The sequence below is a fragment of the Hyaena hyaena genome, unplaced genomic scaffold, assembly GCF_003009895.1.
Source record: "Hyaena hyaena isolate Hyena2069 unplaced genomic scaffold, ASM300989v1 scaffold_18, whole genome shotgun sequence".
Taxonomy (NCBI): Eukaryota; Metazoa; Chordata; class Mammalia; order Carnivora; family Hyaenidae; genus Hyaena; species Hyaena hyaena.
The window spans coordinates 963,869-980,215 of NW_024080649.1; the positions used below are offsets into that span (position 1 = coordinate 963,869).

Consider the following 16,347-nt stretch of genomic DNA (forward strand, 5'->3'; position numbering starts at 1 on the left):
GTACTGTGACACCCAAACTTTACAGGATTGTAGCACATCCATGAAGGAAAATGTTTATCTGTGATATGTTTCCTGGAAGTAAGATTGAGAGGCCAGAAAGCCCGGGAGAAGAGACTCTTGTAATCCTGACTTCCAAAGGCCTCGCCATCCAAGGAAGGCTCCTCTTACCTTTTGGAATTCTCCTTGCAAAACACACCCCCCCATTGAACAGCCCCCAACACACTTTGAGCATCCCCATGATTATTTTTCCTGCTTACCCCATTGCTTCCCCTAAACTTTTCTTTCCCCCACCCCCAAAAGAAACCCTGTGTTATATAGTGTTTGATCTCAGCATGCAAAGATACCAAATTATGTTCACTCTGCCTCTTTGTTCCACCAAAGCACTTTTTCTCTGTCACTAAGAGGCTGTATCCCTCTTCTCATGGACCTGGGGGTCCTGCTATGCCCCTACCTCTGACCAACTTACTCTCTCCACACACTAGATTTTCCAGCAGGGAAGTTCCCCTTCTTTCCCTCCACTACATTTAAGCCCAACCATAGAGGCTCATGAAATGGGGCCTGAAGGCTTCAGAGCAGCCACCAGATAACAGACAAGGATAACCTTAAGCCTGGGCTGTCTTAAACTAGGGAGAGGGAATGGGCTTTCCTTTTAGTAAATGCTGACTGGTGCATAATGCTTCTCTTGCATCCTGAAAGCACTTATTGAACACCCACAGCATGCATGCCTCTGTATGTTTTTCAGCCCTGCAGACACACAATATGCTTTCTAAAGGTGGGTTCCCAGTACCAGTTGTTTAAAAAAAATTTTTTTTTAATGTTTTATTTATTTCTGAGAGAGAAAGAGAGACAGTGTGAGCAGGGGAGGGTCAGAGAGAGAGAGAGAGATACAGAGTCTGAAACAGGCTCCAGGCTCTGAGCTAGCTGTCAGCACAGAGCCCGACACGGCGCTTGAAACCTCAAACACACAAACCGAACCGTGAGATCATGACCTGAGGCGAAGTCGGACGCTTAACCGACTGAGCCACCCAGGCGCCCCCCAGTACTAGTTTTTTAATCATCTTATTTTTTAACAGCTTTATTGTGGAATAATTTACACACAACTAAATTCACCCACTTCAGGTGTACCGTTTCACAAATTTGGCTAAATATATGAGACATACAACCACCATCCCATCAAGTCTTAGAATGCTTCTATTGCTCCTAAGAGTCCCTTCGTGCTCCTTTGCAGTCAATCCCTGTCCTGACCCTAGCCCCACACAACCACCGAATTTCTTTCTATTGATAGGCATTTCAGTGATTTCTTTTCTTTTGCTAGTTTTAATAAAGTTCCTGTGACCATTTTCAAACAAGTCTTTGTGTGGACATATGTTTTCATTTCTTTGGGGTAAATAGCTGAGAGTAGAATTGCTGGGTTATATGGCAAGTACATGTTTAATTTTTAAAGAAAATGCTAAACTGTCTTCTAAAGTGACTATCCCATTTTTGTACCCCACCAGCCATCAATGAGAGTTCTCATTGCTCCATAGCCCTGGCAACAGTTGGTCTTATCAGTCTTGTACATTTGATTAATTTTAGCAGGTGCATAGTGTTATCTTACTGTGGTTGGTTCCCTGTTTCCGTGTCTTTCTCTATCTCTTGTCCCTGTCTCTGTCTTTGTCTCTCTCCCCTCCTTGCTCGCTCTCTCCTGCATGTACCTATGGATCAAAGTTCAGAGGGAGGGACAGCCTCCACCTGGGAGGTTGCCAAAGACAATCCAGGAAGGTGCACTGGTTATTTTTCATAGAGGGAAGTTGGATCCTAGGACTCTCCAGCTCTGAATGCTAGCTGGAACCCCAGGACAGAATCTGGCATCTCTAGACATGACCCTCGCCCCATTCCTCACTGAGCCAGTATTTCTGTTTGAATTAGTAAATATTTGCCAGTGCCTCACACTCCCCACCATCCCAACCCCCCAGCCAGCCATGCTTCTGACACTCAGGCCCAGAGGAGAGTCCTGCCCTTATGTAGGATAGGGGCTGTCCCAGAGAGACAGACACCCTGACAGACCCCTGCCCTGAGGCAAGAACAGGCTTCCACTGGCTCTGGTTCTGTGCCTTGTGTTTTCACACATGTAACCTCACTTCAACCCTGTGAGATGGTTCCTATTATCAGCACTCTTTTATGGATAATGAAATTAGACCCAGAGTCAGCACCTGGCAGAGCTGGGATTTGAAAGCAGGAGATCTGGCTCTTAAATCACATCTTCCAGGGATATGGAATAGGATAGCAGTTGTGAATAAGAATCTTCCTGCTCCTCTTCCTCCATTAGCTCTACCTACATAACTCAACTCCTCCTGCCCAGGAGCCCAAGGGCCTCTTGAGGGCAGTGCTCCGTTTCTGCCCTGTCACTTGAGGAGCCTCAAGAGAGTAGGCCCACATGAGAAAGTCACCCCCAAAATATACCCTGGGTATACTGGGTTCACTGAGTCAGGAGAGCTGGTATTTGAACGCAGGGCTGCAGAGCTCCACAGCCCCAGCTCTTTCCCTTCCCTGGGATTGTCACATCATCCACAGCCCTGCAGGGCACTCTCTGAGCCATCCTCCCCCCGCCTAGGCACTAAGCATTGCATGTTAGGGCTGGCCACCAGCCAGAGGAGGCAGTCCACTGAGGTATTTATAACACAGCCCTTTAGAGATTGGTTGTACCAAACAACAGGGGCTTTATTTTACCTTGCACAGCTTCTGTCCACAGTCAGTTGTGAGGGGCATGGGGACAGTGGTAAGAACTGGGTCCAAGGTCCTGGGCTGGGTGGCCTGTCTGCTCCTGGCATTCCCTGCTACAGCCACTGGTAAGACACACCAGCAGGGCCTGCAGAGCTGGGAGCCTCAGGGTTAATGGGAAGACTAGAGTAGACGGCAAGAGCGAGGTAGGGGCAGGGAGGGCTGGGCAGCCTCTGAGAAGGAGCCCTCAGTTCCAAGAATGCCAGGGGTTGTACAGCTTCCCAGGCAGGAGTTCTGTCCTTGCTGTCGTGTGTGTGTGTGTGTGTGTGTGTGTGTGTGTGTGTGTGTGTGTGAGATCTCCAGAGAACATGATTGTCCTTATGTTTTAAGGGCACCCAGGATTCATGTAATCACTAAGATAGACACAGAAGTCACTGTCATGAGAAGAGGCTTACTCACAGTTCCTAGAAACAAGAGGCATGCAGGGAAGCATGGGGTCTGTCAGGAGGCTCTGTTGGCAAGAGCCTTTGTTGTTTCCCAGAGAAAGAACAGGCAAGGCTTCAAATTGGCTCATTTGAAGATTTTCAGTGGGCTCTAGGGCATAGGGCTGTTCCTAGCTGTGTGGTACCTGGCCCTCGGGTGATTAGGGCAGTTAGTGGTGGAGAGTCTGAGAAGTCCTCACAGTAGGTGGCTGGGGGCATGGGCTCTGGATTGGTTGGTTTGCCTCGGAAAGGTACACCTCTCAATGAGTTGTTTACTCACTGTTACCTCTAGGAATTGGCTAGCCCTGGAGCCCACAGTCCATCCAGAGTCTGCAAGACTCCCCTCTGTCAAAACCTCAAAATAAAGAAAATGAACAGACATGGTTATTGCACTTAATTTAGCAGATGAGGAATCTGAGGTTGAATGGCTAGCCCAAGCAAAGCCCCACAGCGGGTCTGTGGGTCCTGAGAGAGCCTCCCTCAGGGGACTGGTCTGGCCTAGAGGAAAATGGTAGCCATGCCAAGGCAGGAGGAGAAAGTGGGAGGTAATCATAGGGCCCATCTCATGGGCTTACTGGGAAGGTTAGTCCGAGCGTTGTGATCAAAGACCTCAAAACAGGGCTCATAGAGTCGGTGCTGAGAGAGCCAGTGTTTAGTGAATTCACTTGCCACTCCATGGCCCTCTGTCCTGCTCTCAGGGACTGAGGTCACTCAGCCTGAAGTGGACACCTCCCTGGGCCGTGTGCGAGGCCGGCAGGTGGGCGTGAAGGGCACAGACCGCCTTGTGAATGTCTTCCTGGGCATCCCATTCGCCGAGGCACCTGTGGGGCCTGGCCGATTCTCAGCCCCGCGCCCAGCGCAGTCCTGGGAGGGTGTGCGGGATGCCAGCACGGCCCCTGCCATGTGAGTAGCCACGGTGGAGGCGGGCAAGCAGGCAGGTTGCCAGGGTCTCGATGTCAGGGCTGGTGGGCTGACCCACTGGCCCTTGGGTTCATCCTTGGCCACAGGTGCCTGCAGGATCTGGAGAGAATGGACAACAGCAGATTTGTGTTGAATGGAAAGCTCCAGCACTTCCCTCTTTCAGAGGACTGCCTGATCCTCAACATCTACAGCCCAGCTGAGGCCACTGCGGGGGCCAGGCGGCCGGTGTGCAGCCCAGGGGGCCCTGTTTGCCCATCCAGTTCCACCCTGCCCATCCTCTCTCCAGCCCTGTTCCCGTACTGCCTGAGGCGGGATTCCCAGGAATGCTCCAAGTTGAAGTCCCAGGAGCTGGGGGTCACTACCCCATGGCTTCTCTGCAGGTTATGGTATGGATCCATGGGGGCACTCTGGTGAGCGGTGCTGCCACCTCTCAAGACGGGTCCGCCCTGGCTGCCTATGGAGATGTGGTCGTGGTCATGATCCAGTACCGCCTGGGGCTCCTTGGCTTCCTCAGGTAAGGTGACCGGCTTGGTGGAGGGCGCTGCTGGCACTGGGGAGAGGAGCTTGTGAGGGGAGTTGGGGAACTAGGGTGGAGGTCCAGAGATTGAATGCAGATTTCTCAGGCAAGCAGAGTGGCTGGAGACCAAGGGCCCCTCCCCCATGCCATCTGGGGTAGGGAAGGAGGCTCCCCATTGCTCCACCCTGAAGAAGGGCTCGACCAGAGCCAGAATTATACAGAGAGCTTGGTCCTTTGGACTGAAAGTGTTGGCTCCTGGTCTGGGGCTAGGATCCCAGCAAGCACTGGAGGCAAGGAGAAACAAGCTCTGGCAGGCACTTGAGAACCAGCCCTAGCCAGCTGCCCAACTGGACCCACCCATACCATGTGCTGGGCATGTGGCTAGGAAGCATGCCTCATAGCCAGGCCAGACTTGGGAAACGGGGAAGGGTCTGCTGTCCTGGTGGCTGCTTCAGGGCCAACCTGCAAGGTCTGAGGACCGTCTGTGAGGGGAGCCAGCCTGCACTAACCACTGCCCCACTGTGCCCCGCATCCAGCACTGGAGATGAGCACGCACCTGGCAACTGGGGCTTCCTAGATGTGGTGGCTGCTCTGCACTGGGTGCAGGGGAACATCTCCCCCTTTGGAGGTGACTTCAACTCTGTCACCATCTTTGGCAATTCTGCCGGTGCCAGCATCGTCTCTGCCCTGGTGAGTCACCCCAGGGGGCTAGCAACAGTATCTCCTACGGTCCCAGACCTCCCAGCTCTTCTGCCCTCATCTGACAGCCGTCTGTCCTCTACACTGCTTCCAGGTCCTGTCCCCGCTGGCTGCAGGGCTATTCCACAGAGCCATAGCACAGAGCGGAGTCATCACCATTCCCGGGTTACAGGCTTCTGACCCAAGGCTCCTGGCTCAGGTCTGCCTGTCTTTCGTCCTCTTACCCGAAATGTACCTACCACACCCCCCACCCCTGTGCTTGTCCTGATGTCTCAGAGTGAGTGTCACTGGCAGGGAGCCCCTTGTTAACAGAGATGCAAGAAGCATACGGCCTATGGAATCTCAGAGAAAACCACCAATGCCACCAGGGCACAAAACGATTCGGGAACCCGTACCTCCAGCCTCACTTTGCACTGACTCCCAAACCCTGCTCAGGCCTCAGCACCCACTGTCATCCCCTTCCTGCCACACTGGCCATGTGAACCAGTCTCTCTGAACCCTATCTCATTTCCATATTCACTCTGGCAAAACTTTCCTGAGCCCTCTTGGTCTGGGAATATAATTAACTAGTTAATGACACTGTTCTCAGAGTGGTAAAGGGGACTCGGCTACCCACACAAATAATGACACTATTATGAAAAAAAAAAATTAAAAAAAAAATAATGACACTATTATGTAATGGGGGACACACAAGGTGCCTGGGAACCACCCAAGCTGGTGGGTCGGTGGAAGTTCTCTGGTCAATCCCAAGTTCCCATCTCTGACATCACTGTCCCATCTTCCTTATGGATGTACCTCTTCTCTATGGGAGGCAGAGGGCTGGAAGGTGAGGGGTGAGGAGTGAGGGAGAGGCAAGATTCTTATCTGTCCCCAGAGCTTTGTGGACTCCGTGGGCTGCAGCTCTACCTCCTCGGCTGAGATGTTGCAGTGCCTTCGGGAGAAGCCAAACAAGGAGCAGATCCTTAACATGAAGTTGGTATGCCTACCTCTTGGGGGACAGGCAATGGCACAGAGGGGTCCTGTCCAGTTCCTGTGAGAGCAGAGAGGCAATCAGCAGTCTGGGGTGAGGCTTGGGGCAGCCACCACTGATGGGAAAGGGCTGAGGGCCGGACCTGGCCTGGGGCCATGAATGCAGAACCACCCCTGCCCCGAGGGCAGGCCCTGTCTTCTAGGGAAGAGGCCTCCCTATTTCCCCTGGGTCCTCTAACCCTGGTGACCTCTATCCCCTGTAAGGCTCAGCCACCCAGGAATGCAGCCAGGTGAACCCTGGGATGCCATCTTTTAAGGCATGGGCCTGACTGGGAAGACCCCTGCCTTGCTTTCTCCTGCAGAACACTACAGCTACCTACACCATCGATGGCGCTTTCTTTCCCAAGAGCCCCAGGGAGCTCTTGAGGGAGAGGAAGTTCCACCCGGTGCCCTTCCTCCTGGGTGTCAACAATCATGAGTTTGGCTGGCTCATCCCCAGGGTGAGTGTCCTCTGGCTGTTGTGTCCTTCAAGGCCCTGTCCCAGTCAATCCTCTTCTACCCCAACGTAGTCACCACAGCCTATGACGTGACACTCCCATTTGATAGGTGAGAAAGTAAAGCTCAGAGAGGTTTAAGGGACTTGCTTAAGGTTATGCAGATTAATTTTCCCAAAGCAAATGTTTTCTTCCTGGGAACCAACTTTTGCACAAAGTAGCCTTCTGGGCAGTACTGATTCACAGCATACTCTTGCCTTGGGGTCTGCTTTACACATCAAGGTCTGTGAGACTGGTTAATATGACTCTGTGTCTGAGAGACTAATTACCTGAGACTTTCAGGTTTCAGACAACAACAAGCCAGTGCATAGCCCAAGTGCCTTCCAGTCCCCCAGTGCCTTCCAGATATATGGGACTCCCCACACAGAGTGTTAACATCATACTTTCATTCCAAGCATCTTTCCTAACACTCTTCTTCTACCCATCTTCCCAGTGATTAACCTTAATGACTGCAAAACCTTCCAAAAAGGAATCATAATAGTCCTTAATTTCTGCACTTAGGCACTTTCTAGTTTTACAACTGAAGCTAAGAGGGTGGTGAACATTTTTAGTCCACAGCTTTTGTCCTTTGATTTATTCCTTTGGAATTGATCCCCAGGAGGGGGACATTTGGGTGTTTGCTGGATGACAGGCTCATGCAATCTTGACACTCAAGGACAAAGCCTATAGAAGTTTCCAGGCCAGACGTGTGTGTGTGTGTGTGTGTGTGTGTGTGTGTGTGTGCGCACGTGTGTGTAATGGCTGATGACTGTAAAGGGGAAACGGTACCCTGGACTCTGGTAGGTGGCCTTGGCCCCACACTGTCTACTTAGAGCCATGAGTGGAAGAGTGAGAAAGATCAACCTGGCTGGTCTTGTCCCAAGACCTGGAGAAGCCTGCCTGGAGCAGAATGCTGTACCTGGGACTTTGTAGGCAAGATGTGTCTCAGTAACTGGGTGGCTCAGGGGGCTATTCACCTCCTTGCTGATGCAGAAATTATCTTCACTCTCCTTGTTATCCATGTGGGCACAACTGTAGATTTTTCAGCCAACCAGATGGTTACTAAACGTCCATGGTGTAAGCTCTAACCATGGAAAGTAATCCATACCCTTTGTGGAGAACTCTCCACCTCTTACTTATTGCCACTGGCCGAGTACTTTGCAGTACTTTAGTATATCCACAAAGTCTTGAGACCATCACCACTATCCGATTTCAGAACATTTGCATCACCTTAAAATTCAGCCCCTACCTATTTGCAGTCACTTTGCATCCCACCCTCCCCAGGGCCTGGCAGCCACGAATGTGCTCTCTGTCAAATCTGTGAATTTGCCTATTCTATACATTTCAAATAAATAGAATCCTACAATATGTAGTTTTTGTATCTGACCTCTTTGACCTAATACGATGTTTTCAAGTTTCCTCCATCTTATAGCTCATATCAGTATTCATTCTTTTTTATGACTAAATAGACCCTTGTGTGGCTACAGAACGTTTTGTTTATCCATTCATCAGTTGATAGGCATTTGGGCCATTTTTACCTTTTTGGCTATTATGGATAATCCTACTATGGACACTCATGTACAAGGCTTTATGCAAGTATGTGTTTTAATTTCTCTTGTTATACACCTAGGAGTGGAATTGCTGGGTCCTATAATAACTCTGTTTAATCATTTGAGGAACTGCCTGTTTTCCAAAGTGGCTGTACCATTTCACATCCCCCCCAGCAATGTATGAGGATTTCAGTTACTTCACATCCTCAACAACACTTATTAGCTCTCATTTTGATTATAGTCATCCTAGTGGGTGTGAAATGGTCTCTCGCTGTGGTTTTGATCTGCATTTCCCTAATGACTTATCCTGTTGAGCATCTTTTTATGTGATGATTGGCCATTTTTACATCTTCTTTGGAAAAATGTCTATTAAAATCTTTTGCCCATTTTTAAAGTGGATTGTCTTTTTATTGTGGAGTTGTAAGAGTTTCTCATATACTCTAGATGCAAGTCCCTGTCAGATAGATGATTTGTAAATCTTGTTTCCCATGCTGTGGGTTGTCTTTTCATTTTGTTATAGTATTCTTTCCAACACAAATAACTTGAATTTTTATGAAGTACAATTTATTTTCTCTTTTATTGCTTGTCCTGTTGGAGTAATATCTAAGAATTGATTGCTTTATCAGATTTACCTCTAAGTTTTCTCAAAGAATTTTATAATTTTAGCTCTTATGTTTAGGTTTATGATTCATTTGAAGATAAAATTTTGTATATGGTGTGAGTGACAGATTCTTTTGCATGTGGTTACCCAGCTGTTCCTGAATCAGTTGTTGAAAAAACCTTTTTTTTTCTTACTGAACTGTCTTGACACCCTTACTGAAAATCATTGGCCACAAACATAAGGGTTTATTTCTGGACTCTCCATTCTATTTGATTAATTATATGTCTGTCCTTATGCCAGTACCACACCATACTGATTACTTTAGTTTCGTAGTAAGTTTTGAAATGGGGAAGCGTGAATCCTCTAACTTTGCTCTTCTTTGTTCTTCAAGATTGCTGCATTACTTTGCTAGGGACCACAGTCGGGGTGGCTTAAACAACAGAAATTAATTGTCTCAACATTTTAGAGGCTTGATGTCTGAAATCGAGGTGTTGGCAGGTTTGGTTCCTTCTGAGTACTGTGAGTCCATGCCTCTGTATTATTATTAGGTTGCATCAGGCATTCCATGGCATTCTCCCTCTGTCTTCACATTGTCATCCCTCTGTGCCATGTCTCTGTGTCCGAATTGCTCCTTTTCATAAGGACACTAGTCATATTGGACTATGGCCCACTATAATAATTACCTTTATAATCATCTTGACCACCTCTCTAAAGGCCCTGTCTTTAAATAAGGTCACATTCTGAAGTACTGGGGGTTGTAACTGTGCATATCGTTTTGTGGAGATACAAACCCACCCCTAACAATTGTTCTGGTCATCCTGGGTACCTTACATTTCCATATGAATTCTGATTAGCTTAATAATTTCTGCAAAAAAGGGGCGCCTGGGTGGCTTAGTCAGTTAAGCGTCCGACTTTCGCTTAGGTCATGATCTAGCGGTTTGTGGGTTCGAGCCCTGTGTCGGGCTCTGTACTGACTGCCAGCTCAGAGCCTGGAGCCTGTTTCAGTCTGTGACTCCCTCTCTCTCTGACCCTCCCCTGCTCATGCTGTCTCTCTCTCTCTTAGAAATAAATAAAATAATAATAATAATAATTTCTGCAAAAAAAAAAAAAAGTGGCTGAGATTTTGATAGGGATCACACTGAATCTATAGACCAGTTTAGGAAGTATTGCCATCTTAACAAGATGAAGTCTTTCAACCCATGAACATAGGATGTCTTTCCATTTACTTAGGTCCTCTTTAATTTCTCTCAATTATTCTTTAATTTCTGTAGTATTTAAAAAAAATTTTAATGTTTTTTATTTATTTCTGAGAGAGAGACAGCATGAGCAAGGGAGGGTCAGAGAGAGAGGGAGACACAGAATCTGAAACAGGCTCCAGGCTCTGAGCTGGCTGTCAGCACAGAGCCCGACACAGGGCTCGAACCCACGAACAGCGAGATCATGACCCGAGCCGAAATTGGACACTTAACTGACTGAGCCACCCAGGCGCCCCTAATTACTCTAGTTTTTAATGGACAAGGCTCACCCTTTGTTAATGAAATTGATTCCTAGTGGGGTTTTTTGATGCTATTGTAAGTGAAATTGTTTTCTTCACAACATCTTCAGGCTGTTCATTGCCAATGTATAGAAACACAACTGATTTTTGTCTATTGTTCTTGTAGATGATCATTTTTAAGAACTTTGCTCCTTTAGCCTCTTTAGTTTAGTCCTTTAATGTTTAGTGCAGCTTAACATTCCCCTGTGGGTATGCACTCTTTGTGTTTGCACATCTGTGGGTTTTCTGTTCCTGTTTTCACAGTGATTAACAAAGAGCACCATAGCCATGAAACTAACCTTAATAGCTAACACTTTACAGTGCTTACTGTATGCCAGGGTCTTCATAGTTACTACTCCAGTCTTCATAACAATCCTATGAGGCAGGTTGTTGCCATTCTTCTTTCATGGATTAAGAAACTGAGATACAGAGAGTTTAAGTAATGGGTCCAGGTCATGGATCTAGCAAGTAGCAGAGCTGGGATTTGAACCCAATGACTGTGCCTTTAAAATTGTAACATATAAAGCCAACATTTCACTTTAAAAACAACATTTTAACTTTCCCTGTAGGCCTTGCTAAGCACTTGAGGGTCTTGATGCTATTCTGTGAAAATGTTGAACACATTTTGGGACTGTTATGACCCACATGCCTGTTGTATTTGGCGCTCTTTCCTCCCTCCCTGATTTGAGGTTTATCTTTTCAGGCCTATGGACTTGTGGGCTTCATCACACTTGGCTCTGTTCACAGAACTGTGAATGCTTGCCTGCTCACGGTTGGGAGTGGGCAGTGATCAGGCTGTGCTGAGAGGACCTTGATGTCCCCACAGGGCTTGGGTCTCCTGGATAAGATGAATCAGATGAGCCTGGAGGATATGCTGGCAATAGTGAGACCCTTCTTGACCATTCTGGTGAGTCAAAAGAGAGGAAGTGGTAGTCCAGTGGGTATCCTATCCAGAATAGTAGGGCAGCCTCTTCCTCCTGCCCTCCAAACCCCACAGCTACCCCCACACCACCAAACCCCTTGGTCCAACTGCTGACTTTTAGTTCCACCTAGAAATCCCCTTGGAAGTGAGTCAGTGTGGTTCTCAGAGGAAGATCATCATCATCATTTTCATCATAGACTGCCCCTTACTGAGCCCATATTATATGCCAGAGACTGTGCTGTGCTGAGCACTAGGACAATAATCTCCTTCAATCCTCACTGCATCCCTGTAAAATACTTTCATTATCCCCATTTTATAGAGGGGTCAAGGTCTCATGATAAGTAAAGGGCAGAGGCAAAGCTTGAGCCAGCTCTGTCTAATCCCACAGCTTCAGCTGTTAGGATGATCCTGTCAGATGTGGAGCAAAGTGGATCTGGAGTCCAATCCCAGCCTTGGCTACCTGTCCTCAGTTAGCCTAATCCCTTTGAGCCCATTTCTTCATCTGTAAATGAGGATAAACCTCCCATACAAGGAACTGGATGCTGTATTTGAAAAGTCTGCTAGGGAGCTAGTATTGAAAGGTGCTCAATCTATGCACATTTCCCTCTCCCTTCTTTGGAACCCCAGAGCCCTATCCATTCATACAACCTCATCACTGTTCTCTGGAGCTCTGTGGAGCCCCCATGATTTGTTCTCTCAGCAACTTCCTGGTTAACTTCAACCGGGCAATAGCTCAAGACCAGAACCCGTAGCTAGGAACTTTACGTAGTCTGCCAAACAACCCTGCCAGGCAGGAACTGATTTTCTGGGAGGCTCAGCAACCTATCTGAGATCACATAACCAAGCACCAATTTCAGAGCTAACATTTGACTCCAGGTCTGACCTATTCTGCCTAGACATTATCTAGAACCCCCAAGGGAGGCAAGGGATGGCCCCTGGCACATGAGCCCTGGAATATGAAGAGGCCATGCTGGAGGGTATGAGGCTTCTTTGGAGGGTCTGCTGGGCTGTGGGAACTGAGCATGCCTGAGCCTGGCCTCTTGCCCCAGGATGTGCCCCCCGAGGTGATGCCCACCATCACAGATGAATACCTAGGCAGCAGTTTCAACGCAGAAGCCATACGCAACGCCTTCCAGGAAATTATGGGTGACATCATCATTATCTTTCCTGTCTTGAATTTCTTAAGAAGCCTCCGAGGTGAGCCTATCCCTGTTCACCTGCTCTACCCTTCCCATTTTGGCCCAGGAATTGGGTTATCATAGGCATTACCACACCCTGATGCTACCCCTACACCCCGCTTCCTCTCTAAAATGCAGCATTAACAATAATGAGAGGTGACTCTGGCAGGTCATTCTGCAGGGGAAAAAAAAAAATCAAGGCTCAGAGATGTGCAGTGGGGATTTGAGGACGACCTGGCTGTGACATGTGTCAGCCCATTGATCGCCAGGATTGATTCAGCTGATCTGACTGGATAGGCGGGTGTCCTCTTCCTCCCTCATCGCTCCATGTGTGTCCCTCCCAAAGCCACACAGTCAAGGACAACCTTCCCTGGTAGAGGAAGGCCATTCTTCAGTCAAGGGTATATGAGTAGCAATGGTCCCCTGCTAGAACCTCTAAACAAGCTCTCAGAAGGTGCAGTGACTTGTCTAAGGTCATCCAACAGGGCCCATCCCCAATTCTCAGGCATTCATTGATTTTTCTCATGTTCGGCACCTCTCCTGGGAAAAAAGTCTTGCTTCCTCCAAGCCTAGTGGCTAGACTCTGACACAGCCCTAGAATAGCACCAAGTTCCTATCTTTGTGACCTTAGGCAAGATACCTAACCCCTCTGTGCCTCAGTTTCCTCATTTGCAAAGTGGTGACAATAATAGACTCTAACCCATAGGTTGCTATGAGGATGAAATTAATGATTGCACATTAAGCACATGGAATGGCTCATAAAACCCAGCAAGTGCTCAGTAAATGTTTGCTGATAATTATGGTGTCATCATCAGAATTGTTACTGGGGTTGGTGTTATTGGTGTTACTCTCAGAGGTAGGACCTGATCAGGCTGAGGGTACCTAACTCTGATGCCACCCTCTCTCCACAGATTCTGGAGCCCCTGTCTTTTTCTATGAGTTCCAGCATCGACCCAGTTCTTTTGTGAAGATCAAGCCAGACTGGGTGAGGGCTGACCATGGGGCTGAGATTGCCTTCGTATTCGGGGGTCCTTTCCTCACGGATGAGAGCTCCCTGCTGGGTGAGGACAGATAGACATGCGATCCCTGGGCTGTAGGCTCCAATAGGCTAGGGTGGGGCTTGTAGGCACAGAGATCTCCAGTCAGCACAGGGAACCCTTGGGTTCCCTCCAGGACCCACTTGACCTTGATCCAGGTCGGTTCCTCCCCCAGCCTTTCCAGAAGCTACAGAAGAGGAAAAGCAGCTGAGCCTCACCATGATGGCCCAGTGGGCCCAGTTTGCCCGGACAGGGTGAGTGAACAAGCAGGTACACCTGGCTTTGGGCCTCTACCAAGCAGATCTTCCCCCAGGGGATAAAGCAGGTGGCCTTTTCCTTCCTTCATTCATTCTTCCCACGCAGGAGCCCCAATGATGAACAGCTGCCTCCTTGGCCTCCATTCAACCAGTTGGAGCAATACCTGGAAATCACCCCGACACTACAAGTTGGCCAGAAGCTAAGAGAAGCGCGAATGCAGTTCTGGGCAGAGATACTTTCTGCCAATTTCCAGCAGCGGCAGCAGCAGAAGAAGAACAGGAAGGCCCAGGAGGATCTCTGAGGCAGAGAGTGGGCCTTCTTGGCTGGGAGCTAACCCTAGGGGTGGCAGAGTCCCAGCAAAGCAGCTTCTTTCACCCCTTGCTAAGAAAATTTAACTCAAACCAAGCTGATGTATCAATATGTCCCTTAAGGAATCAGCCCCTCCGTGACTGGCATTGTGCTCTGTTGAAATGTCACCTGCTTCCCACCTTAGGGGCCTCTGTACAAACTCCTCCCTCTTCTTTCCCCCTTGCTTCATAGCACATTCTAGCTCTTTCCTCAATCTCCCTCCTCCAAGAACCCTTCTCTAGGCCCGAGTCTATGTCCATTACAACATAGTCCACTCCAGGCTAACACTGTCTGTATCTCTGTCTTTACCCTCTCTGAGAGTAGAAATCAGCTTGACCCCACTCTGAGTCTTCCACACAAGGATCAGGAGGACCTGGAGTCAGGGATGTTTGAAGAGCAAGTAAAAGACTGAGAGAGTATGTGAATGGTGGCTGCTGGATGTGAACCCAGGCTCTTCAGCCATCAAAACTATGCTCAGTCCTACACAGATGTCCTCCTTGGCCAGAAGAGTGAATGGACTCCAAAGGCAGTCCTGGGGTAGGAGGAAATCCTGAGACCTCAAAAGATCTAGCCCAGAATGGATCTTAGCCCCCAAAGGCCTCTAACTCAGGCTAAAAAGAGATCCTTTTCTCTGTGCCGCCCACACTTGTGCCCTGTTCCCCTGAACAAGACAGAGCAGAATCCAGCAGGGCCAAAGCCCTGACTCTTAGCCTCTGAGGTGTCAGCTTCCCAGCCCTAGCGCTTCAATCCTTTATGCCCTGGCTAGGCTCCTCCCTGCCCTCCCAGCTTGGGGAGACCAACTTCTGTGGGAGCTCAGCACAGCCTCCACAGCACCTAACCAGGACATGGCAGAAGAGATTGGGGGAGGGTGTCTGGACTAGTGCATCAGTCAGGCTGTTGTCACAGAGAAAAGAAGAGGACTACCCACACAGGCTACAGCAGGTGAAGAGAGTACAGAGGATTTGGGCAGGGGCAAACCTTTCTTTTTTGAGGATCAATGCACCACTCCCTTGGAGCATCTGTATTTTAATACTTATCACATGGACTCTCCCTGCCCCCACTATCTTATCCTACAGGTCTAACCCCACCTACACCCTTCCTCCATCACACTCAGTTCCTGGCCGCCGAGGGTTACATGAAAAACACTTGCAATTGGGACCAGTGCTGTACCGGAAAGTCCATTTTGGGCAGGGTGGAGACATAAAGCCAGAAGGACACTGAGTGATGCCACTCCCCTGCTCAAGAGCTCCCTGTGATTCTCTGTCACCCTTAGGGCAAGTCTAAGTTCTTCACATGGCATTGAAAGCCTTCTGTTGTCGCCCCCCTCTCCACCAGGGAAGTGCGTCCCCACACGCCAGTAGAGAGCCTGACAAGTATATGAGCCCCAATCACAGTGTGTCACTAGGGACACAGAGGGCCGTAGGGGTACAGAGACATAGGCCAGCCCTGACATGTGTGCACTCTCGCTCTGAGCTATCAAAATAAATAAATAAACCTTAAAAAAGTAAAGGGTACAGTTAAATGATTTTTCGTATCTAATCTACTTTCTGTCTTTATTGGTTTCCTTATTCTGGACATTTCGTATAAATGGAATCATATTATACATAGTTTTGTGATCGGTTTCTTTCACTTAGCACAATGTTTAGCTGTTCAGCCATGGCATAGCAAGTATCAGTACTTCATTTCTTTTGGCCAAATAATATTCCATTTTATGGATATACCACATTTTGTTTACCCATTCATCAACTGATGAACATTTGGATTGTTTCTACCTTGTAGCTATTATGAATGATACTGCTCTAAATGTTTGTGTACAAATTTTGTGTGGACATGTTTTCATTTCTCTTGGAGATATATATATATATATATATATATATATATATATACACACATACACACACATACACAGGGGAGTAAAATTGCTAAGTTATATGGTAACTCTTATGTTTAGTCATTCGAGGAACTGTCAGACTGTTTTCCAAAGTAGCTGTCCCATTTCACATCCTGACCAGAAGTCTATGAGGATTTAGATTTCTCTACATCCTGGGCAACATTATCTGACTTTTTTCTTCCAGCCACCCTAGTGGGTGTGAAGTGG

At 48.2% G+C, this 16,347-nt stretch overlaps 1 protein-coding gene across 7 annotated transcripts; it reads left to right on the top strand.

The window, feature by feature from the left end:
- Positions 1 to 2,738: 2,738 nt before the first annotated feature.
- Positions 2,739 to 15,758, top strand: CES3 (carboxylesterase 3). Of its 7 annotated transcripts, none has more exons than XM_039223461.1 (13): positions 2,739 to 2,828; positions 3,881 to 4,085; positions 4,190 to 4,328; positions 4,484 to 4,617; positions 5,157 to 5,310; positions 5,414 to 5,518; positions 6,194 to 6,295; positions 6,651 to 6,788; positions 11,333 to 11,413; positions 12,478 to 12,625; positions 13,518 to 13,667; positions 13,819 to 13,897; positions 14,007 to 15,758. In XM_039223461.1, exons 1-13 carry the CDS (start codon positions 2,747 to 2,749, stop codon positions 14,200 to 14,202), a joined length of 1,713 nt encoding a protein of 570 aa, XP_039079392.1. In that variant the 5' UTR covers positions 2,739 to 2,746; the 3' UTR covers positions 14,203 to 15,758. The 7 variants fall into 7 exon arrangements, with proteins under 7 accessions (XP_039079392.1, XP_039079403.1, XP_039079413.1 ...); XM_039223472.1 differs by having other exon boundaries at positions 13,518 to 13,591; positions 14,007 to 14,099; XM_039223467.1 differs by lacking the exon at positions 3,881 to 4,085 and having other exon boundaries at positions 2,750 to 2,828.
- Positions 15,759 to 16,347: the final 589 nt, after the last annotated feature.